Here is a 22,051-nt window from a genome sequence, read left to right as displayed (position 1 = left end):
ACTTCAGGTATTGATGAGAGCTGCAAAGAAAAGAATAGCAGTGGCATGGGACAGGGTGGCAGACTACGCTGTAAGTACAGCAGTTAGGAGTATCTTCCCTAAGAAATGACATTGATGTAGAGACTTGAAAAATGTGGCAGCATGGGCAAAGACCCTGTGATATGAGTGTGCTCGACATGTTCAAGGGACATTATGCCTGCCCCTATGGGAAGTCATAGGATCCTAGCCTGGACACTGGGTTTCCCACAGAGGCTGATGGAAGGACAATGCAGGGTTTGAACAGGGTCCTATAGTTGGACTTCTGCTCTGGCTACTGTGTCCGGATTATAAGGGGTGGCTACTCGGAAGGCCAGGGAGACCTGGGCAGCATTGGGAAGTTGGGGGGGGGGGGCTTCCAGGACAGGAAGTGGCTGAGGACAAGGTGGGAAGGCCCTGGGAAAGGTCTTGGTAAAGAATCAGCACTATGCCAGCTCAGACAGGTCCCTAGGTTCTCCACCCCAGCCTGAGCCCACCTGGAACACCCCTGTCCTCAGTTGGGGGAGGAAGAGGAGTCATAGAAGGGAGAGGGCTCCCCAATCCTGAGATCTTGGTCTTCAGTTCTTACTTCCAAGTGGGCAAAGGTGTGAGGCACCTGTGAACGGAGAGCAGGATTTCAGTGCAGCGGGGCAGTTACCCCCTTGGCAGTCCTTATATCTGAAGGTTTCTATCCTTTGTCTGTTTCTCTGGCACTTCGTTGGATTATTAGTAATTAGCTAATTAGTCAAGAGAATGAACTGAGGAGGAAAGAGTTGACTGGGACACAGATTTAGAGGGCCACAATAACTTTCTGGTATGTGAAATTTGAGGCCTTTCTAAGGTTGGTATTACCATCAGAATCAGGAGACACATCTCCTGCCTCTGCCTGCCGGCACTTCTACTAGCAGATTAACCTAGTAGAATCTGCTCTAGCCTTAGTTTTTCATTGATTTTATCAGAGATAGCTTCAGGCTAATAGGGCCTCCCATTCATTAGGATGGATCTAGAAAGAGGGGAGGGTATATCCATGGTGGGTGGGCATGTTGGGAGCACAGGACACACATGGGTAGGGACATCCAGCATGGTCCCATCCAGTCAACCCATACCTTGCCTCCTCCTTCATTGCAAGATCCCCAGATTGTCCTCCTTCAAGGACCAGACTTGGCTGTCCAGCCCCACTGCCTGTCCGAGCTGTGCCTTTTCCTCTTCCTGGAGTGGGGTAGGCATTCCATCCTCATTGAGATGCTGACTAAACTCCCTCCTCTCCCCTCCAGCAACCTCCAGGACCTCTTCTGGTCTTGGGCAGTGGGGAGTGGCCAGCTTCCTATCTTTTTCAGCTGTCTTGGGCTTTCTTCAGGCTGACCAAGCTGTTCCTTGCCTGCCACTGCCTTTGTCCAGGCAGGTCCTACTGTTGGGAATACCTGCTCCCCCATCCTCTCCATCCACCTTCAACCATTTCCAAGGACCAGTGTACAGGCACCTTCTCCAAGAGCCTCCCTCAGCTCTCCTTCTGCACCCAGGCGTGAGTCCCTTGTGGCTGGAACCACGTCTGCTTCATCTCCCTCTGAGGGTACTGGGTCTTCATGAATGAGGTGATCCCACAAGCTGAGATGTTACAGGTAGGGCAGGGTCTTGTGATAGAAGTACCTGAGGCCGAGACAGAAGAGCTGAATGTTACCTTGGTTTTTCTTATTTTCCCCAGATACCTTTAATTCCAAAGCTCAAACGGCCTTTATAGGGAGTTTGGTTTTACATCTGAGCCTGCATATCATCAGTGGGTATCAAAATAGCTCTGATATTTTCTTGTTTGGTTTCTTTTTTCAGCAAATAGGACAAGGTCATATCATAGAGTTATGTGTATGTTCAATACCTTTAGAGGAGATCATTTTATCAGACTGTTTGAACTAGAAATGATTGCTAACTGTAATTCCAAACCCTGCAAGGCACCTCTGTAAACACTGCCAGAGATATGAAGAAATTTCTACAGTGCCCTGTTCTCATAGGGCTTTCACTGCCCATGAGGAGAGAGAAATGAAATTTGTGAATCTAAATGTTGTTCAAAAATAACTGCAGGATTCCACCCACTTAAGTGAGAAGTCTAAAATAAACTTACAGATGCATAGAGAAGAACGGTGGTTACCAGGGACAGTGGGGGAGAGTGGGTGAAATGGGGATTGGTGTTCAATGAGTATAAAGTTACAGTTATGCAGGATGAATAAGTTTAAGAGATCTGCTGGACAACACAGTAGAGTGAACAATACTGCATTGTGCGCCTAAACATTCATTAAGGGAGCAGGTCTTGTGTTATATGTTCTTACAACAAAAACAAATAAGTAAATAAAGAAATACAATATTGGATGAGATTGTAATGGGAGAATGATGTTTAAGTTCTCTGGCTCAGTGGGGAGGGTGTTCAAGGAAGCCTGGTCAAGCCCACTTATGGGGTCATCCAAATGGGCACAGAGAATCTGAGATGGTCACTGAGAGACTGAGGCCATAAAATAGGTCAGAGACAAAGAATTAAGGACACAAGGGGTGTGTGAGCCAGAGCCAACCAAGGTGCTTGTGGAGCAGAGGGCTCTGTGGATTAAGATTTCAGGTTGAGTGGCAGGGAAGGAGCTGTTCTATCTGCAGAACTAAAGAAACCAAGAGTGGTTGGGGACACAGGATGAAAGCGGTTTTACAGAAATACTGGAGGGGGATTTGGGACTGACAATGTCCTAGAAGTAGAGAGAAAGGCAAGATCAGCTATCAGAAAAAAGCCAGCTTGGAATTCTGGTTGTAGAATGAGTCCCAACAAATGGGAACTGCTGCCATCAGAAGTGTGGGGAGAAGGACAGGACTGAGACCCATCTGGAGGAGGAAGTCCTTTGTCCTAGCGCACATGAGATCCAGCAGGATCTGGTGAAATAGGAACCTTGCCCAGGCACAGTGTAGGCAAAGCAGTGTCTTGTGTAGACAGGTGGTCATACTGTGCTGCTCTGGAACATGCTTCCTCACTGCAGTGTGGACGTGCCTGCTAGACAGCTGTGGGTTCCTGTGGGACACCTGACTCAGTCCTCTGTTCTGACCCTGGCTATGCCTCTGGCCAGGCCAGAGCTGGACAGTGGAAAGCACGCCTCAGGCTTCCTCCCACAGGGCCCTGGCCTCCTGTCCTGGAGCACGTAGAGTCTTGCAGCTCTTCCTTGGCGGATGAGGAAACGCCAAGGAGAAGGAGTGTGTTTGGGGGCTCGCCTGAGTGTCCTGTCCCTGCGTGGGTATGGGAAGAATGGGCAGTAACTCTGAGGGTGGCTGCTCTGGGGGTGGACGTTTGATGTGTGTGGGCCCCACAGGAGGAAGGGGCTCTGATCATCGAGGGACTCCTCAACATCGCCTGGGGACTCAGACGGCCCATTCGACTCCAGATGCAAGATGACCGGGAGCGAGTGCACCTCCCCTCAGCTTCGTGGACACCTGGACAGCCCAGCTGCCCACTGTGAGTGCCCAGAGGGCAGAGTGGGGTCAGTGAGCCTCATGACACCTTTCAACCCTAGCATTACTGTTTAGGGTGTTTGTGGGATAGGCTCAGCCTCAGAGTGGACAACCCACTCTGGACAGGTTCTGGCATGGGAGCATAGCCCAGCCTGGCCTCCATTGTCCTGTGACTACCTCAGTCCTTCCTCACTTTATGTGCACAAAATGCAGCCTTGCCCAGGGTAACTTTGCTAGATAACAACCACATTGTCTCCCTCACAGAACATTCCTAGGCTTCTATCACCTCCATTTTACATTGCTGGAGGGGGATCCCAGGGCCAAGCACTCCACCACTGAGCTGCATTCCAAGTCCATTCAAACCCTATCTGCAGGGGGAGGGGGACTAAGAATTCACACAAATTTAGCTTCCTACTACTCTGTTTTATTTTAATCTCAGATTTTATTTTTGTAAATATGTTAGAGTTTAAGATCAGACTTATTTTCAGGAGAATGTTTTGATCAGAAGGACAAAGTTTTCTTACCAATCCTACTGTTTTATGGACGTTTACCTCCTCCCACACTCCTACCTCTCAAAAGGGCACTTTGCTTGTTTCTGCATGGATGCCTCTTTTTAAGAGGCAAGCATTCAGGACTGTGCCCCCTACAAACCTGGAGGTAAAACGGATGCTCTGGGATGACTCACCATGTTGACACATAAGCATATCCCCATATGCTCAGAGGACAGATCTGAAGTGCCTAAAGACCTTCTGGGCTCCATGAGACAGCATATCCCCATATGTCCCTCGTCACTTGTAGCAAATTTTGAGCCACACAGACTTAAAGCATAAAGAAAGACTGGATAGCTATGGGTTCCTGTAAAGCAGTAGTGTGACCCATGTTCCTTTCCTGAGATAAATCTGGTCCCAGGTGCTATCAGCAATTGCAGACAGCAGCCCACGTATTCCCCTGGACCCTCCTGTCTGATTCTTCCTGGTAACGCTTTATTGAAGGCAGTATCCCATTGTGCCTGTTCTTTCTCCATCCTGGCATGGAGTATATGGGCATGGGGTCAATCCTACAAGAAATGTGGAGGATGGCCCTTTGGAGGTTGCCTCTGCCTGACTCCCTACCAGGCCCTTGGAAAACTCAATTTTCAAAATTGTTCAGGACCCTGAAGCTGAGCCCACTGGGTACATAGCTGCATAGGGATGTACAGCACTGGCCCTGTGCATGTGTCTAAATCTTGCAGCCTAGCATGGCCACTAGGGTCTATGGGGCTAGACATTTGCTCTTCCCACAAATGCCTGTGGGAAAATTTTGCATTTCTTTGGTTTTTTGCATTCACTTGTCTCAGCTTGCCCCATTTCTGTCCTGTATCCTGCCCCCAGAGGCAGCCAGCTTCATCTCTTTGGCCTAAGCCACCTGAGTATTCTGATTGTCTCTTTTCAGAAAGGAACCACCTCCCCAGGACAGCAAAGTCACTACTGAGGAACCAAGCACTCAGACTGTGCCCAAAGCTGAGAGTTCCAGAGATGGCTCAGGTAAGTGGAGCTCAGGAGCTGTCAGGACCCTGTTTCATCCAGGGGACCAGGGAATTGATGCACAACCACAGTCTCCAAAGTGCACGCTTGTGGAATAGCCCCAAATGGCTTCATTTATCTTAGGAGTGACCTGTTCTAATAGAAAGCACTTTGCTTACAACCTCATTTACTCCCCTTTGTGGAAAAGGGAGCAGAGACTTGCAGAAGGGTCACAGTGTGTCAGTGCCTTGAGTCCCCTGCACTGTGTCATGCTATACAAAGAAGGAACATCAGCAGAAGGCGCCATGCCCTCCTGGCCCTAGGACTCTGGGGCTTCATTCATAATCGCTCACCTGTCCTCTTTGTGCCTCTTCCCCTAGCACTCAGTGAAGGAGTGGGTGCACAGAGGACAGGTCTGAAGTGCCTAAAGACCTTGCTGGGCTCCATGAGACAGACAGGGAGGCTTATGGTCATGTGATGTGACACAAGTTACACATTCCTGTCTGCAAACTGTCTGCAAATTGTCCAAGCTCTGCCCCTGCCTCTAACACTAATGTCACTGTGTGCTGCAGTGCGGTTTGACCACAGGATTCTTGGGAGCCTCACAAATCCCAAAGGTTGCCTGGTGGCTAGACCCACGGCAATTTCTCTGCCGCCGCCCTCCACTCTGCCACCATCTGTTCCATTTCTCTCCAAAGGGTCCCTGGAGGAAGAGGAGGAAGTACCACAGTTGATGAGGACCAAGAGTGATGCCAGCTGTATGATCCAGAGGAGGCCCAAGTGCCGTGCACCTGGCGAGGCCCAGCGGATCCGCCGACACCGATTCTCCATCAATGGGCACTTTTATAATCACAAGGTGATAGTCCCCCCTAGTATCTTCTAGTGCCCTGAAGCTGAGAGCACAGGAGCCATGCCTAAGCACAGGCACTGCAGCCCTATGATCCTTGTCACCCCCCACTTCCTAAAGGCTCAGGAGGAAAAGAATCTTGCCCAAAGACCCATTAGCATGACAACTCATTCATGATCTGTGCTTTCTCTGCCACACACTCACTGTCTTTCCATTCTCTAAGTGGTGTGTTTTGGCAAGCTCAAGGCAGACAGTAATGCCAATTTATCTTTAGTGAGGCGATGTTCTATAAAGTTTCTCTCCAAGTTCAATTGATCATTCCATGGGAAAAGTATGTATCCAGCCATCACTCTCACTTGTTAAATTAAGCCTGCTAGCAGAGGTGTGGCTAGGAGCAAGTGTGTTTGTTCCCAGAGAACCTGAACAACTCCTGATTCCCAGCACCGGCCTTTTGTCCGAGTATGTATTGTACTGAACTTAGGAAAAGATCACCTTCCCCAAATTACATCATTCCACAAACAAACGGAACTGTAAAAGGAGAAGTTAATTGTTACTATAAATGGAATGAGTGGCAGTTTGGGTGAGGTCCTGGTTGGAGTGTCCTGTGATAGGCCATATCCTGCTGCCCTGGGAAATGAAAGCAAAGGTTTCCAGTTTGTGCAGCTGCCTTCCTTGATAGAGCATGACTCATGGAGATAGAGGAACCTGGGAGGTCCTAGGATTCAGGTCTGAAGGAACAAGTAGGTCAGGTCTTCTAGAGGTTATTCAGGCTGCCCTTGAGGCACCCTGGACTTCGGGATAAAGATTTCAACTCTGCAAGCTGAAGGGAAAACTTTTTTAATCTCATTACCTCCCTTCCGTGCCTTGCTAAGTTTGCAGTCAGTGTTTACAAATGACAGGGTTTTATTTGTTAAGTCCAGAAAAATTCAACGTGAAAATCAAGTCTCCTGAAAAAGCACAGGGAAAGGCAGGGTTGAAGTTCAATGGAGATTAAGAATATTATATAGATTAACAATAAAACCGTATTATAATTTGGGTATCCTTTAAATCTTGTTTCAAAAAAGGTTTAATCTGTAAAAGGTTAAGCTCCAATTGTTAGTATTTGAATAAATATTGACATGCTATTTTAAGAAATTTTCAAAAATTGTCAATGAATTTGTATATGAGGCAAGGTGTGGAGGGACACACCTGTAATCCCACTGGTTTAGGAGACTGAGGCAAGAGGATGCAAATTCAAAGCTAGCCTCAGCAATTTAAAGAGACTCTGAATAACTTCACTCAGTCTTTCCCCAAACATGATCTGATTCACAGTGAAGTTAATTTTATTTACAGACTGGGTAAAACTTTTTAGCTGTTCTCACTGCTTTGTCCTGGCCTATTGGATTTGAATGTGGTCTATTAGAGAGAAACATTTTGTGGTTAATGATGAGAAAGCAGCCCTAAGGCTTTTGTTCTCACTTGGAGTTGGTTTGTTTCATCTTGAGTTTGTTTTTGTTTTTTTGTTTTTGTTTTTTTGAGGGGGGTGGTTTCTTGGCATTGAACTCAGGGGCACTTGACCCTGTCTCAAAATAAAAATTAAAACAGGCTAGGGATGTGGCTTGGTGGTTTAATACTCCTGGGTTCAATCCCTGGTACCAAAATAAAATAAAATAAAATAAAATAGAATATGTACATAAGTTTAGGTTGTTTCTAATTCTGTGCTCCTAACAAAGAAGAATATTTTGCCCCATGGCTCAAGGTAAAAAACAGTGGGTTGTAACTCCAGTACATTGACTTCTCTAGTGTCTCATTTGTCTCTAAGAAGTATGTCTGGAACATTGAACCTTATTTTAGGCATTGCAAATATCTCAGGAACATGATGTCTGGAGCACTCTGTGAGCTTAAAAGAAAGGAACAATGAGATTTCTCATTACAGCCACAGCCTTATTTCCATTTGAACCACCCTCCTAAGAGAGGCTGCTCAGCCAGCCACACACTCAGGCCTTGGACTATTACCCCAGGAACAGACTTACCTGGAGAATATGGATGCATTTTTTCCTGACAGATGTCCTACTTTTCAGAACACAGACATTTTGGACAGTTGGATCACATCTCCTGGGTGAGATAGGAGCTTCAAAAAAGAAACCCTATGTGAAAGCCCACATTCTTACCTGCTCTACATCTATACCCAATTAGTATTCATAGAAATTAGGGTACAAATTCCTTGAGTCACAAGCAACAGTTGAAGGGTGGGGGAAAGAATAGTAGCACTGACTACTGGTGGGAGTTGTTCCAGGGTTTATTTCTTAGAACTGTGTACTTGTACTTCACTCAGTCATTTCCACAAACTGTTCTGATTCACAGTGAGACTGGTTTTATTTCCAAACTGGGTAAAATATTTTAGCTGTTCCTATACTGCTTTGTCCTGATCTATTTATTGGATTTGAATGTGGTCTATTAGAGAGAAACCTTTTTGTGGTTAGAGTTGAGAAAGCAGCCCTAAGACTTTTGTTCCCACTTGGAATTGGTTGGCTTCATCTTGAATATCTGTTTTTGTTTTTTTTTTTTTTGGGGGGGGTAGGTGGTTTCTAAGAATTGAATTCAGGGGCATTTGACCACTGAGCCACATCCCCAGTCCTATTTTGTTTTATTTAGAGACAGGGTCTCACTGAGTTGCTTAGCACCTTACTTTTGCTAAGACTGGCTTTGAACTCAGGATCCTGCCTCAGCCTCCTGAGCTGCTGGGATTACAGGCATGCGCCATGTGCCTGGCTCATCTTGAGTTTCTCAATGCTTTGTGCAGAAGAAACACCAACAGTCTCTTGTTAATAAGACCTTTCAACTCCTTGAAATGGCTTAATCGCTCTTTTCCATGTTTCTTGGGAACTGATGGCTTTCTGAATAACGTACAACCCAGAGTCAGTCTAGTTCTCAGCTATGGAAGAAGCAGGTTGGGCTTTGAGGCTGCCTCTGGATCTTATCAGAATAGAGACCAGCTGGGTTACTGAGAAAGTCCCTTAAGCACCCTGAGTCTCAAATACTCTCTTGAGAGGAATATGTGAATTTGAACTTGGCTTAGAAAGGAAAGAGAACTGACTACTTGCAGAGTAGTCCGTTTCTCCAGGAGGCACCTGAACCCAGAGTTAGTGAACGGCTTTCAAGCATTACAGAATCCTTATGTGGCAAAGTTCTTTCTAGATAGGTAACCCTGAGCAGCTATTTGACCTCCTATAATCCTATGTTTTCTAAGAAAAAGGGAACACATTATAGGCACTTAAAATGGTTGTTATGAGGATTAAATCAAAGATCTGATGTAAAATATTTAGCAGGTTCACTACATGGTTAGTATTTACTGAGGACTTATTAAGTATCAGGCAGTGTCCTAGGTGATTTCATATTCAGATATTCCTCCACTTGTGTTTTAGTCACCTTTTTCACTGCTGTGACTAAAGGACGCAACCAGAACAATTGTAGAGGAGGAAAATTTTATTTGAGGGCTCACAATTGCAGAGTTTTCGGTTCATATACAGCTAGCTTCATTTCTCAAGGCTCAAGGTGAGGCTGAAGATCATGGCAGAAGAGTGTGGCAGAGGGAATTAGTTCACATGATGACTAGGAAGCCGATAGAGTCTCCACTCACAGATACAAAATAAATACCCCAAAGCCATGCCCCCAATGCCCCATCTTCTCCAGCCACACCCCACCGGCCTCCAGTTACCATTCAATTAATCCCATCAGATGATTGATTCTCTGATTGAATTAAGGCTCTCATAACCTAATCAATCATCTCTTCTCTGAACCTTCTTGCATTGTTTCACATGTGAGCTTTTGGGGGATGCCTCACATTCAAACTATAACAAATTGTTATGAGATTGTGTCCCAATAAACCCATCGTATATTGAAAATATCAATGATGAAAATGTATCTAGTACACCTGACCTACCAAACATCATTGCTTAGCAACACAACATTCTGTAGAGAGCTGGTGGTTTTTCCTTGTGATTCCATGACTGTCTGGAAGCTGTGGCTCACTGCCCTGTCCAGCACTGAGAGAGAAGATAGGATCATATTATCAGTAGCCCAGAAAGATCCAAATTCAAAATTCAAAGTACAGTTTCTACTGAATGTGTATTGCTTCTGCCCCAAAGTTGAAAAAATTGTGAGTCAAACCACCATAAGTTGGTGTCTCATAGGCACAAGCAAGATACATGGAAGATTATAATGTCCCCGTCTTCCGAGGAAAAAGCAAAACTGTGAAAAAGCCCATATGGCTGGAAAACAGGGTGCTTGTGAGGGGGTCTTAGTATCATAGATGCATAACAATTAGAGGAGCTATGGATGGTGTTGCATAGGCTGTGGGAAGTCTTCAGATCTTTTTAATTAGATCCATGCTTTTTATTTTAATTTTATATATATATATATATATATATATATATATATATATATATATATTTGTTATAGTTGGACACAATATCTTTATTTAATTTATTTATTTATATGTAGTACTGAGGATCGAACCCAGGGCTTCGCACCTGCTAGGCAAGCACTCTACTGCTGAGCCACAACCCCAGCCCCCCTACCCCGCCCATGCTTTTTATAAATGTCTCTCTGACAAATTGTACTGTACAGATAGCATGGCCTGGCATTCTTTCCAACTGCAGATTCTAAGTCAGGAGGTCTGAATTGGGTTAGGAGAAGTGGGAGGGCCGAGGTGGGACTTTAAACTGTGAAGCAGACCAGACCACACACTATATTTCAGGGTTCTTTAAAAGGTGGTACACATATTTGGGCAGCAATTTGGAGACTGGTTTGGAGGGGCTGAGATGAAGGGAACATGTTGGAAACTGCTATAGCATGACTTGAGGACCTCTGCTCAGGCACCACTAAGAGAATGTAGAATAAATAGATTTGGGACATTTAAGTCTTAGAATCAGCAAACACTTCGTGATTCAATTGACAAAAAGAGTGAAGGGAAAACTGGCTTCCCCTTCCTCAGTGAATTACTTCCAGGACCCTGGTTCTTAGGATCCAGAGGGCTTTCCCTGGTGGTATGCAGGGAGTGAGGTTATCTTCCTTAAGGATCTCTGTAAGACAGGAACTATTACAATTTCCCTGAGTGTCTCTAGGTCTGGGAACAGTTTGCACATAGATCTGCATGAATGGACAGGTGCAGGTGTTCCTAGAGCCCAGGCATCTGTTGCTTGAGTGTGCTCAGCACTGTGATGCCAGCCCTGAGCTGTCTTCCTACCCCACACAGACCTCTGTGTTCACTCCTGCCTATGGATCCGTGACCAATGTGAGGGTCAACAGCACCATGACCACTCTGCAGGTGCTCACCCTGCTGCTGAACAAGTTCAGAGTAAGTCTGGGCACAATGGAGCAATCTTTCCCTGGGAGGATGACACTTTGCTGTTTTGCTGGGAGGAGAGCTGGAGAGGCAGAGGAGGGCTGTACACTAGCAAGGTTTCCTCTGCTGAACTGATGTCTCTGGTATTTTTAATAAAGATGGAAGTAAATCTCTGGTATTTTTGTTGGGGATCTCATGGGTGTCAGGAGGGGCTCAGGCTGAAAAATCATGTAATTTTGGTGCCTTGTGTATGTGGCTTTGTGGCTGTGGTTACTTTGTTTCATTTTGTCTCAAAAAGTTGTTAAGACTGACTTTCTGTGACTTCCTGTGCAGGTGGAAGATGGCCCTGGTGAGTTTGCACTCTACATCGTCCATGAGTCTGGGGGTAAGTGTCAGCTTCTGCTTCCAGATTATAAAAGCAAGAAGATTCTGCTCCTATGGCAAGCTTGCCAACTGTACTTCTTACCTGAGGGTTCTGAGCTGGCCTTCCTGGCAGTGGGCAGCCCTCCTATACTGGCATATACTGCACTTAAACCACACACCTTCTTCCCAACCCCAACCCAGGCACACTTGCCATCACTCTCAGAATCCCACCAAAATTGTGTACAAAGCCACCGTCACCAACCTCTTCAAATAAAACGGACCATTCTCAAGCTCATTGTGATTCAGTCAGGAGAGGTGGGGAGTGTAGGCCAGAAGCCATGACACAGAGCTGCTGCCACAGAGCCTGCATGCCCCTCTCTGCAGCACTGGCGTAGCAATGTCCTGTGACTGAGCTGGCCTGCACTTCCCCATTTCTTTTCTCCCTCCTGTCTACTCAGCTCCTGTTTCTTTCCTGGCTGGATTTTGTTGAATGACACTATAGGAGAAGGAAAAAAGTATTTTTCCTCTACCCTCCTTTTTTGTAAATAAGATTGGGAAGAGAAAAACAAAAGGGGATTTGTGAACAGGTGCATGGTCCATACCCATGGGAGCTCTCAGGAATGAGTGACTCAAAGGGGCGGTTAGAAATTGGGCTTTCAAAGCACTTCAGCAGAAGAATAAGTTTTTAGAAAAGTGACCAAACAAAGAAGGGATTTGAGTTTCCAGGGAGGCAAATAGTGTGAAGGCCAAGATATCAGGGAATTAATGGAAGATGAGGACTAGTTTCAATATTAACTATGTAGATTCCTCTGATGCTAGTTCTGAGATGACAAGGGTCTAGAGCTGTCTCTGGTAATTAACTTCTGTCCCTTCTGGTAGAGGGGGAAAGGGACACATTGATAAATTTATTTCCTGCTTTTAAGCAAATAGGATCAGGACACACAGAGCTTTTCTTGTATTCATTCCTTCTCAGTTGCCTTTAGCTCAACATAATCCTGTGCCAAAGTGGCAGATTGGGGTTGGCTTGTCACTTTCCACAGGAAGTGAGGTCTGAAGAAGGTTCCCTGAGCTCCCTGAACATCCATTCCCTACAATGTTCCTGTCCTGGTACAAAGAGAGGCATTTCTAACATCTTATGGATTTTATAAATTTCCTTTTGTTTCAGAGAGGACAAAATTAAAAGACAGCGAGTATCCACTGATTTCCAGAATCCTGCATGGACCCTGTGAGAAGATCGTCAAGATCTTCCTGATGGAAGCTGACTTGGGCGAGGAAGTCCCCCACGATGTGAGTAGGGGCTAGATGGGGGCCTGGCTTCCTTGGGAGGGTCTAGGAGGAAACGTGGATTCCAGAGGGCTCTAAAGATGACCTTGGCCAGAATGCTCTCAATGTCTCCTGGGACCACACAGTTGTCCTGAAAGGGCTCCAGGTCCCCTTCTTCATAGTAACCACCAGCTTCGTTAGCTGGCTTAGAAGAAAGAAGTTGAGTCCTAGAAAACTGGGGCCCTGTGCTTTTACTTTCATACTAGTGAACCCTCTTCCTTCTTTGGAGTGTACCTTATTGTTATTACATTAAAGACCCACACAAGAGCTCCTTGACTAGGGCCTGTGCAAGGGAAGAAGATGGCTAAGTCCTACCAACAGTCTGACCAGACAATGAACACATGTTCAAACTCCTGTGCACAGAAAAAGCCCTAAAGGTTTGGACCCCAAGGAGACAGTCTAGTAGCCCAGTCTCCCCCAGCCTCTTCCCAGAGCTGGTACTGTTTCATTCCATTGTTAAAAACAATGCTGTTCTCACCAGCCTCCCCACACCCACCTATAGAGAACACCCAGTGTGACAATGCTGCAGTATTGAATGCTCTTCCTAATATTCAACTCAATATTTCCTCCCAGGGATAATAGTTGCCTTTGAGATAAGAATGGTTCCCATTCTCCCATCCTACACAGCAGGGCAGTGTTGGGGGTAGGGTGGGAAGAAGGGCAGCTACTTCTGTGGACACAGGATGTTGGCTGGATTGGCCACTATGGAAGCCATGAGAAAAAGAAAATACATTTTGGGCTTCTCATTTAAAGCACATTAAAATGTTCTTGGATTTTCTAGGTCGCTCAGTACATTAAGTTTGAAATGCCGGTGCTGGACAGTTTTGTTGAAAAATTAAAAGAAGAGGAGGAAAGAGAAATAATCAAACTAACCACGAAGTAAGCAGCACTTAATCAGCCAGTCGTGGGTTCTGATCATCAGGGCATGTCTGCAGGGCACGCCTGTGCTGGGTACCTGGTGCCCTTGCAGTTTGAGGAGGCCTGCTTGTCCTGGCTCCTAGCATCACCCTCTGGTCTCTCAGTACTGACAGCATACTGGGGTGACAGCCTGCCAAAACGGAGGAAACCCAATCTAGACTGCCCAGCCAGCCTTGGCATTCTCAGAATCCTGAAATATAACGCAGAAAACTGGGAGGGAAAGGCAGAGGCAAGAGCAAGGGTGGGCACTGGATCTAGTGATCTAACTCTGGAAAAGCAACCACAGAGAGGGCCTGCTAGGTGCAGCTTCTGTCTGGTCTGAGACCTTTTGTACTAGGAGGAATACTAATCCTGCTGGAAGGTGGCAATTGTTGGAACTCAAGCACCAGCTGCTATTGCATCAAGGATGAGTTCAATAGAAAGGGGAACAGGGCCTGGCTGTGTGAGATTAGCCAGACTGCAGGACCCCATGACCTATCTATCCTTCAGCAACATGGAGCAGAACATGTGGAAACATTCCCAGGGCCTGAGGAAGGAAAGGCAGGCTACTCACTGTAGAACCTTGGGTTGGTAACTGGTTTGGATTCTTGTGTCTGACTGAATGACTCTTGGAAAACCTCATCCCCCCAACAGCTTCCAACTGTGCATTTGGGCCCCACAGAGGGAGTCTGTGGAGATCCCAGAGTGAAGGATCTCTTGTGCCATTGATCATGTCACTGTAGGGTTTTAGAGCAGGAAGGGACCTGGGGATCACTTGATCAGTCTACTCAGTTTGCAGGGAGGAAACTGAGGCCCCCAATGAGGAAGGACGTAGCACAGGTTATCTGTAGAGTCTGGGCTGGAACACAGGCTTCCTGACCCCTGACATGTTGCCCCGTGCATTCCAGTATGCCCCTGCCTATGCTGGAAAGTTTTTGGCATGGAATTGTAACAATCTCTACGTGGCAAAGAGCCTTACTGATGCTCCTCACAGGAGCAGGCTGGACTCTTCTCTTTGCTTCAAGAGGATAGGTAGTGACTGCCAATCATCCACTCAAGAGCAGTGATGTGGGTCAGATATCTTTGTGCTCCCTCCCTTCTTCTACTCCTACCTTACTGCCCTCCGGCCTCAGTGATTTGTCTTTGTCTTTGTCTCCCTCCAGGTTCCAAGCCCTGCGTCTGACAATGCTGCAACGCCTAGAGCAGCTGGTGGAGGCCAAATAGCAAGCCAGCACATGTCTCTTCTAACGCCCATTGCAGCAAGTGCACATGGAGTCCCAGCAGCCAGGCCTTGACTGGTCACACTGATTAATGGCTGCCTAAGGAATCTAGTGCCTGTGTTTTTAACCTGTCTGAAGTCTAAGCATTGTGAGTCCTGCATTCCTATCCTTGGCTCCATAGTGAGCACACACAGGAAGCAGACCCAGGCCCCAGGAGCCAGGAACTTGCCAATTGTATTCTGCTTGGCAGGCTAGCCTTGAAGTGATTGGCACCGAAACTGTGCCAATGGCTGTGTCTCCTGCTGAATAGTATCTGACTAGCCCCTGGGGTGTAGGCTTCATCCATTTGCCTAGTACCTGGCTTAGAGTTCCAGTAGGGCCACCAAGCACTGTCCTCATTCTCCATGTGCACCACGAGATCCCTGTCTATCCCATATCATACTGCTACTTGGTTACTCTACTGGGGAAAGCAGGCGCTGCCAGAAGTTATGGGATGTACCCTGTTTCCAGCTATCACTTTATCACAATATCCCAGGCTTCTAAACCTCTTTGCACAGCCCAGCACCTCTACTGCAAAGCCTAAATCAGGAATAAAACCATGGGGAACCCATCTGCTTTCTGCAGAGATCATTCTTCTGAACAAAGCCCAAAGGAATTATTAAAAGAAGCTTGCTGAAAGAAATTCACCAATTTAATCACGTTGGGGAGGTGGCTTCTATGGCATTGAATGGACACTGCTGGCAGTGGCTTAAGAAGGTAGTGCTTGGCCCTCATCACCACTGTCCTGTGGACACCTATCTGCCTAGTGCCTTCTCTGGACATGTGTACTTCCTATTTAGTGGACAGGGGGCAACTGTAAACACTTCCCTGTGTGGTAATGAGGAGAAAGGTCTGTTTGAGGGAGAAAGGGCTTTAAATTCCCTGGGGCCAGATACTGAGCAATTGGTGTTTGTTGACTATTGGAGAATTTTTGGAGTGAATGAGAAATGCTTTGCAAAAACTGTAACAGTTTACATCAGCCATGTTGGTCTAAAACAGAAGATCAAATTCTTCTGCTGGGGTCTGTGAATGGCAGATTTAAAAGGAAGAACCATACAGACTTGCATACAGACCCCTTATGGGATTCCCCAAAAGAGCAGAACATGGAAACAATCAGGCAGTTTGGAGTCACTTGTCAGAGTAAACTTCATACCAGATTGCCCTCACCCAGATCTGTCACCATAGAGACTCAAAGATTCCAGGGGAGGTCTGACAGCAGTTCTCTTGTCTTTTTTTTTTTTTTTTTTTTGGATTGGCATATATTTTCTTAGGTGCTCAATAAAGGTGTGCTGTATTAAACTGAAGAAATGAAGACCAAGCTTTTCTTTTCTTTTTCTTTCTGCATATCCATATTGACCTCTTCTTCTAATCTCTAAATTTCTTAGAGAGCTTGGCAGGAGAGCCACAACCCAATTCTACAGGACTCCTGTGTTTTTCAGGCCTAGCTTGCAGATTGGTGTGGGGTCTGAGGTGAGACTGTTGTAGGACATAAAGGAAGAGTCACGGTGACAGCCTATGAGTGATCTGAGCAATATGGTCACCCTGCATCAAAGAATCTTAGCATCAGAAAGGCCTCAGGAATCTTCCAGGAAGTGGCTCAGTAAAGGGTAAAAAATGAACCAAGCAGAAACTTTCAGGTAATTTTATTTACTCACCAGTCCATATTTACAACCTCAGGTCTGACAACTGCCCGTCTATTGTTCAGGAGTAACTGAGTGACTGTCTTACGCCAGACCTGTGCCCAGCCTGGAATAACAAGATGGAGTGACCATCTGTCCTGTGTTCAGGGATCTCTTTGTCAGAAGCAGGCCATCTGGGAATGTCAGGAGACCAGTTCAGCAAGCCAGCTAATCTCCCAGGAAGGAGGCCTGAGGCTGAGCTGCGAATGGCCAAGATAGTGTGTGTGTTTTTGCAGGCCAGGAGACACATGCCAGTGAGGAGCAGGACAGGGGCGCGATGCTTTGGAAGCCACTGCAGCAGGAAACTCCATAAGCTCCAACCTGGTTGTTTAGTTAGTTTTTGCAGTTTCTAAAATACTATTTAAGGCCTTTTTAGCTAAGTGTCACTTTCAAAATAGATATTATCAAAACTGATTCCTGAATATCATAGCTAGGAAAAATCTGTATCAAGTTGTATAGACAAGGATATGTCCTCTCCTGGAATCCTCTCAGGGCTCACAAATCTTTTTTTCAATACCACGTTTGTTTTCCTGAGGGAATCAGAAAAGGATTCATCCAGGTCACCCCAACACCAGGATTTCGTATTTTAGACTTTGTGATTTCTTATTGATTTGGGGTAGCATCGGCTTCATACAGTTTACAGTATTTCTCATATGAGATAGTAAAGGTATCTGAAGATAAAGATCCCTGCAAGAATGTGCTGTCTTCCTAGGCCAGCCCTCAGGGACCAGCGAGTATAATAAACAACTCAGGATAAATCAACATGATTGCAAAAGGACTGGAATCTGGAAAAACAGGGTTGTTTGTCCAGAACAAATGACCAGAAGGGATCAAAAAAACAGCTTGTTTTTCTGCCATGATAACCATGTGCTACCTGCTTAGAGTGTTTACCAGAAAGTGGATTAGAGGCCTTCTCATTGTCAAAATAGATCCATCCACCCAGGACACATCTGGCCCCTAAATTCTAGAGAAACAAGGCCCAAGGTTTGTGCAGTCTGAACAGGTGATTTGTAGAGGAATCAAGAATGCCCAGTGTGCCCATGTGTGTAGAGCACAGGCACCCCGCAGCTGTACAGGAAGCAGTGTCTTTGTCAGGTGCAGGGGTGAGCTGCAGCCCCCCTGACCCTCAGTTCCTCAGCAGTGTTCAGGCAGGAAGCTCAGTTGGTCAGATCCAAGCAGCTCCAAGTGTAAAAACAGCCAGATGCACACACTATATTTAGAACTCACAAGCTGTGATTGGGAGTGAGCCAGCTGTAGACGTGCTAGAGATGCACAGCATGCAGGGTGGGGCACCAAGCCCTCCTTATGGGGCTTTAACAGAGATATTTTCTGCAGGCACAGGAATGGGAATTCCCAGGGTTTCCTTTCCCAAAGAGCTGAGAGGAAACTCTTTTTTTTTTTTTTTTAAACCAGCTTAGTGGACACAAACATTGTTCAGGGACCCTGTGCTGAGGGGTCTGCTTTGTGGGAAATGTACCACTCCGGACCCTTCATTCCTGTCACACTTGACTGGCTTGTTGCACTAGGGTTGTGACTCCATGTTGCCAAACGCAGCACTCCCTGTTGAGACAGTGCATGTGACTGTGAGTGTGTGTGTGCTTGCACTTGCATGCAAACACGTGTTCACACACAAGGGAACAAGGAGTTCAAGGGAAAAAGCCAAAGGAAAAGGAAGCTGTCTTTCCAGGATGTTTCTCAGCTCAGAAAATCCTTCTTCCTAAAAAGAGCCCTTCAAACACTGCCACACTCAGTAACACAGAGCTTCTGCTTTCCGAGAGAAGTCCCAGCTGTGAAGGGGCTGACCCTCTTTTGGCTCAGGTTCCCCAGAAAGATGCAAAGTTAGATGCCTAGGGTATGCATGCCTCCTCCCTCTTCCCCCTTCTTTGTATTTTGTAAGTATAGTGTGTGAACCCTCTCAATAATTTAACTGACATAAAAACAACTTGGAATTCCAGACTTCCTGGCTTCAGAGTCTGTGTCACTTATAAATGTGTGACTTTGGGTGTTTGGGGAAAATTGGGCCCTAGTGTTTGAGAATTGGCCGCCAAAACAGAAGTTGTCATGAGACTGAAGAAAGGCAGATAGATCCAGGATTGTGCAAAGTGTAATTCATTAGTGACTTGCAGACTGAAGTGTGTCTTGGGTGGCAGCAAAATATGGATCTCTGCACACCAAGGCAGAAAGAAAGGATTTATATGTTAAGGTAGACAAAGGTGTATATTTGTACCAGAATGTACTTGGCTTAAAAAACAAACAAACAAACAAAAAACTATTAACATATTCAACATCAATTAAGAAACAATCTGGGTGTCAGTGACCAGAAAACCATGCTTAGCTGTCTTAACAACTTTGTCCTATAAAGTTTGGGATATGTGCCAGGGTCAGCTGGTAAGCAAAGTGGTGGTTATAATAAAGACAGATGTAGTCATGTCAAGCTGGATCCTACATTGGGCAAGTTACTTGCCTCAGTTTTCCTATCAGAAAAATGGGGTGATAATAACAATTCCTCTCTCAAGGTTGGTAAAAGGTATATTAGCTTTTAGGGCACTAACAAATGGCATCAAGAATCTCAGCCTACAAGAACATTTATTTCTCTCACATGTTCCATGGGATTGTACTGACTACAGGTGTTCCATTGTCTCTTTCCATCCTGGGTCCTAGGCTGAAGGAGCAGCCCCTCTTTGGGACACTCTATTATTGAGGCAGAGAGAAAGAGCAGAGTGCTGGGGCAGAAGCACAGTGACTCAAAGCTGCTGCTGGGCTGGGATGTGTCTCCCATCCACTCATATGCAAGTCATGTGGTAAAGTCTACATTGGTGGGATGGGCATATTGTTCACTAGGAGGCACGTAGAGTCACATGGCAATGGCCAAGAATGAAAAATCAGAGAAAGGTGTCACAAATGCACAGGTATAATCATACCATGGGAACATTAACAAGGTACTGTAAGTGCTTTAAACAGAGGCTGGCACAAAATAAGCCTTCCGCAAATGTTAACTATTTTTAAACTAATAAATAAATTACGAGCATAAAATCGTGACTAATTATTTTCAGTTCTTTTTTCTTTTCCCCTTATTACCCATGTCCTATTCCATGTTCTTTCTTCATCCTTACCTCTTACTCCATCCACTCTTGCCTCTTCATACTTCATCTTCCTTTTAAAATTCATAATTCATTACCCAGTCCTATAATCTGCATACCCCATGGGACTTCTGTGGCTGGCTCAGTTGTTTTCAAGATAGGAAAAGGAAAATCCACCTTTAAATGGGACATGGCAAGACTTAGTTTTTAAATTTATGGCTGTCTTACAAAACGTTTTTGAAAAATTTTATTATTTTCACATACATAGAACAAATAGTCCTACCAGATAATCTTTGCTCTTAAAACTTCCTAAGCCATCCCTGGCGTCTCTGGTTATTGCCTTTCATCCCCAGCATCTCCAACCACCAATATCAATAGCTTGTAATAATAATTTAAAAATAAAAGTAATAACAATGGCTCACATTTCTTATGTGTTATGTATTGTGTTAAGTGCCTTACATTATTTTACCTCATCCTTTCAATAGTACATATATTATCTGGATTACTGAGTTTGATCTTCATGATCCAGACCTCCTTCAGTTTTATGCTTTAACATTTGCAGAGGCAGCTCCTTGAATAACAAAAAGTTCCAGTTTTGGAGTATGAAAGAGAAACATGCCTCTTACTTATCTGCCATACAGATGTGATGGTCCCTGATGTATGAAACTATAGTAAAGATGAATGACCAGAACATACATGTAAAAGCAGTTTGTAAGCTGGGCATGGTGGCTCAGGAAGCTGAGGCAGGAGGATTGTGAGTCCAAAGTCAACCTCAGCAAAAGTAAGGCACTAAGCAACTCAGTGAGACCTGTCTTTAAATAAAATACAAACAAAGGGCTGGGGATGTGGCTCAGTGACTGAGTGCCCCTGAGTTCAATCCCCAGAACCAAATAAATAAATAAATAAATAAAAAGAAAGATGAAAAAAAAACACTTTGTAAACAATTAAGCATCTTATATATTCATTCTTCCAACAAATATTTATTGAGTGGCTTCTTCCTGCTGAGCACTGTTCTTCCCACTGCAGTCATAATAAAGAACAAAAAAGATACATCATGGTTGACACATTTATGGTTGTTGGGTTTTGCTCTAATGAGATAGGAAGCTTTTAAAGGGTTTTGAACACATGAATAACACGGTTTCACTTGGGTTTTAAGAGGATTATCTGGCTGTGAGAAGAGAATAAAATCCAGTCAGGAAGCCAATGCAATAATCCAGCCAGGAGGTGATGAGTGGCTAGGTGGAGATTATAGCAGCAGAGACATTGAAAGCAGCTTGATTCTCTATATATTTTGGATATAAACCCATTAGAATTTGTTGGTGGATTGGATGTGAGTTTGGGATGAAAATAAGAAGAGATAACAATGACATCCAAGTTTTTGGCTTGAGTAGCTGAAAACAATCGAGTTGCCATCAATTGCTGGGATGAAGACCATTGAGGAACAAGTGAAATGAGTATCAGGAGTTCATTTTGAGGTATATTAAGTTTGAGATATCTATTACACATACAAATGGAATTCCTGAGTTGCTGATTGGATGTATGAGTCTGGAGTTCAATAATGTTTGCCTTCCAGGATCAGTCTGGAGTTAACAATGAGGGAATCCTCAGCACGTATGATGGTATTTGAAGACTTTGGACTAGAGAGGATTCCCAGAAAATGCTGCACCAGCCAGGCTGGCTGAAGAGCAGCCTGTAAAAGAGCAGAAGCAAGAGTGTTCATTACTAAAGAGAAACAAGAGGGGTATGTGGAGAATCACAAGGCTTCGAGAGGAAAAGGGCTGTTTCAAAATTGGGTAGTTCACTTACTGTGTGAACTTGAGCAAACTTCTTCTCTAAGCCTTGGTTTCTTTCCTGTAAATCCAGTGTGATCATTCCCACCTTGGGGAAGCCTTCTGGTGATAAATGACTCACGAAAAACATCAGGAACAGTTTAGGCTCTGCAAAGGGATCTCTCTATACCAGACACTCAATATTTGAATTAAAAATACAGTTTCGAGGCTAGCAGGCTGGTTTCAAACGCCCTGACACAGGCTACGGTTTCTATCAACTATTCAGGTCACTCCTCGACCGCAAAGCGAGGCAACCATAGGTCTTGTGGTCCTGGGGTCGCCGCATGCCTTCCGAGAAGAGGGAGAGTTTAACAAAGCAAACACTGGAAGAAACCAACAAAACGGTCGGGTGGGTCCGGGACCATAGAGGGTCGCTCCGCCACATTCCTAGAGCGGCCGCGCGGCGCCAGCAAAGGGCCCGTACTTCCGGCGGCGGGAGAGGCGCGGGGCGAGCGAGGGC

At 45.4% G+C, this 22,051-nt stretch overlaps 1 protein-coding gene across 3 annotated transcripts in view; it reads left to right on the top strand.

Moving 5' to 3' along the window:
• Positions 1 to 15,574, top strand: part of Rassf4 (Ras association domain family member 4) — a 35,165-nt gene extending 19,591 nt beyond the window's left edge. For 2 of the 3 annotated variants that reach the window (XM_015498923.2, XM_048807539.1), the window contains 8 exons: positions 3,348 to 3,490; positions 4,918 to 5,009; positions 5,687 to 5,844; positions 11,072 to 11,173; positions 11,495 to 11,546; positions 12,690 to 12,811; positions 13,629 to 13,726; positions 14,908 to 15,574. In XM_015498923.2, the coding sequence (XP_015354409.1) occupies positions 3,348 to 3,490; positions 4,918 to 5,009; positions 5,687 to 5,844; positions 11,072 to 11,173; positions 11,495 to 11,546; positions 12,690 to 12,811; positions 13,629 to 13,726; positions 14,908 to 14,968 (828 nt within the window). In that variant the 3' untranslated portion in view covers positions 14,969 to 15,574. The remainder of the gene's footprint in view (positions 1 to 3,347; positions 3,491 to 4,917; positions 5,010 to 5,686; positions 5,845 to 11,071; positions 11,174 to 11,494; positions 11,547 to 12,689; positions 12,812 to 13,628; positions 13,727 to 14,907) is intronic. The other variant, XM_048807538.1, reaches the window with a different exon arrangement.
• The last annotated feature ends 6,477 nt before the right edge of the window (positions 15,575 to 22,051 follow it).

This window comes from Marmota marmota, unplaced genomic scaffold (assembly GCF_001458135.2).
Source record: "Marmota marmota marmota unplaced genomic scaffold, marMar, whole genome shotgun sequence".
Taxonomy (NCBI): Eukaryota; Metazoa; Chordata; class Mammalia; order Rodentia; family Sciuridae; genus Marmota; species Marmota marmota.
This window is presented reverse-complemented; position numbering and strand designations above follow the sequence as displayed.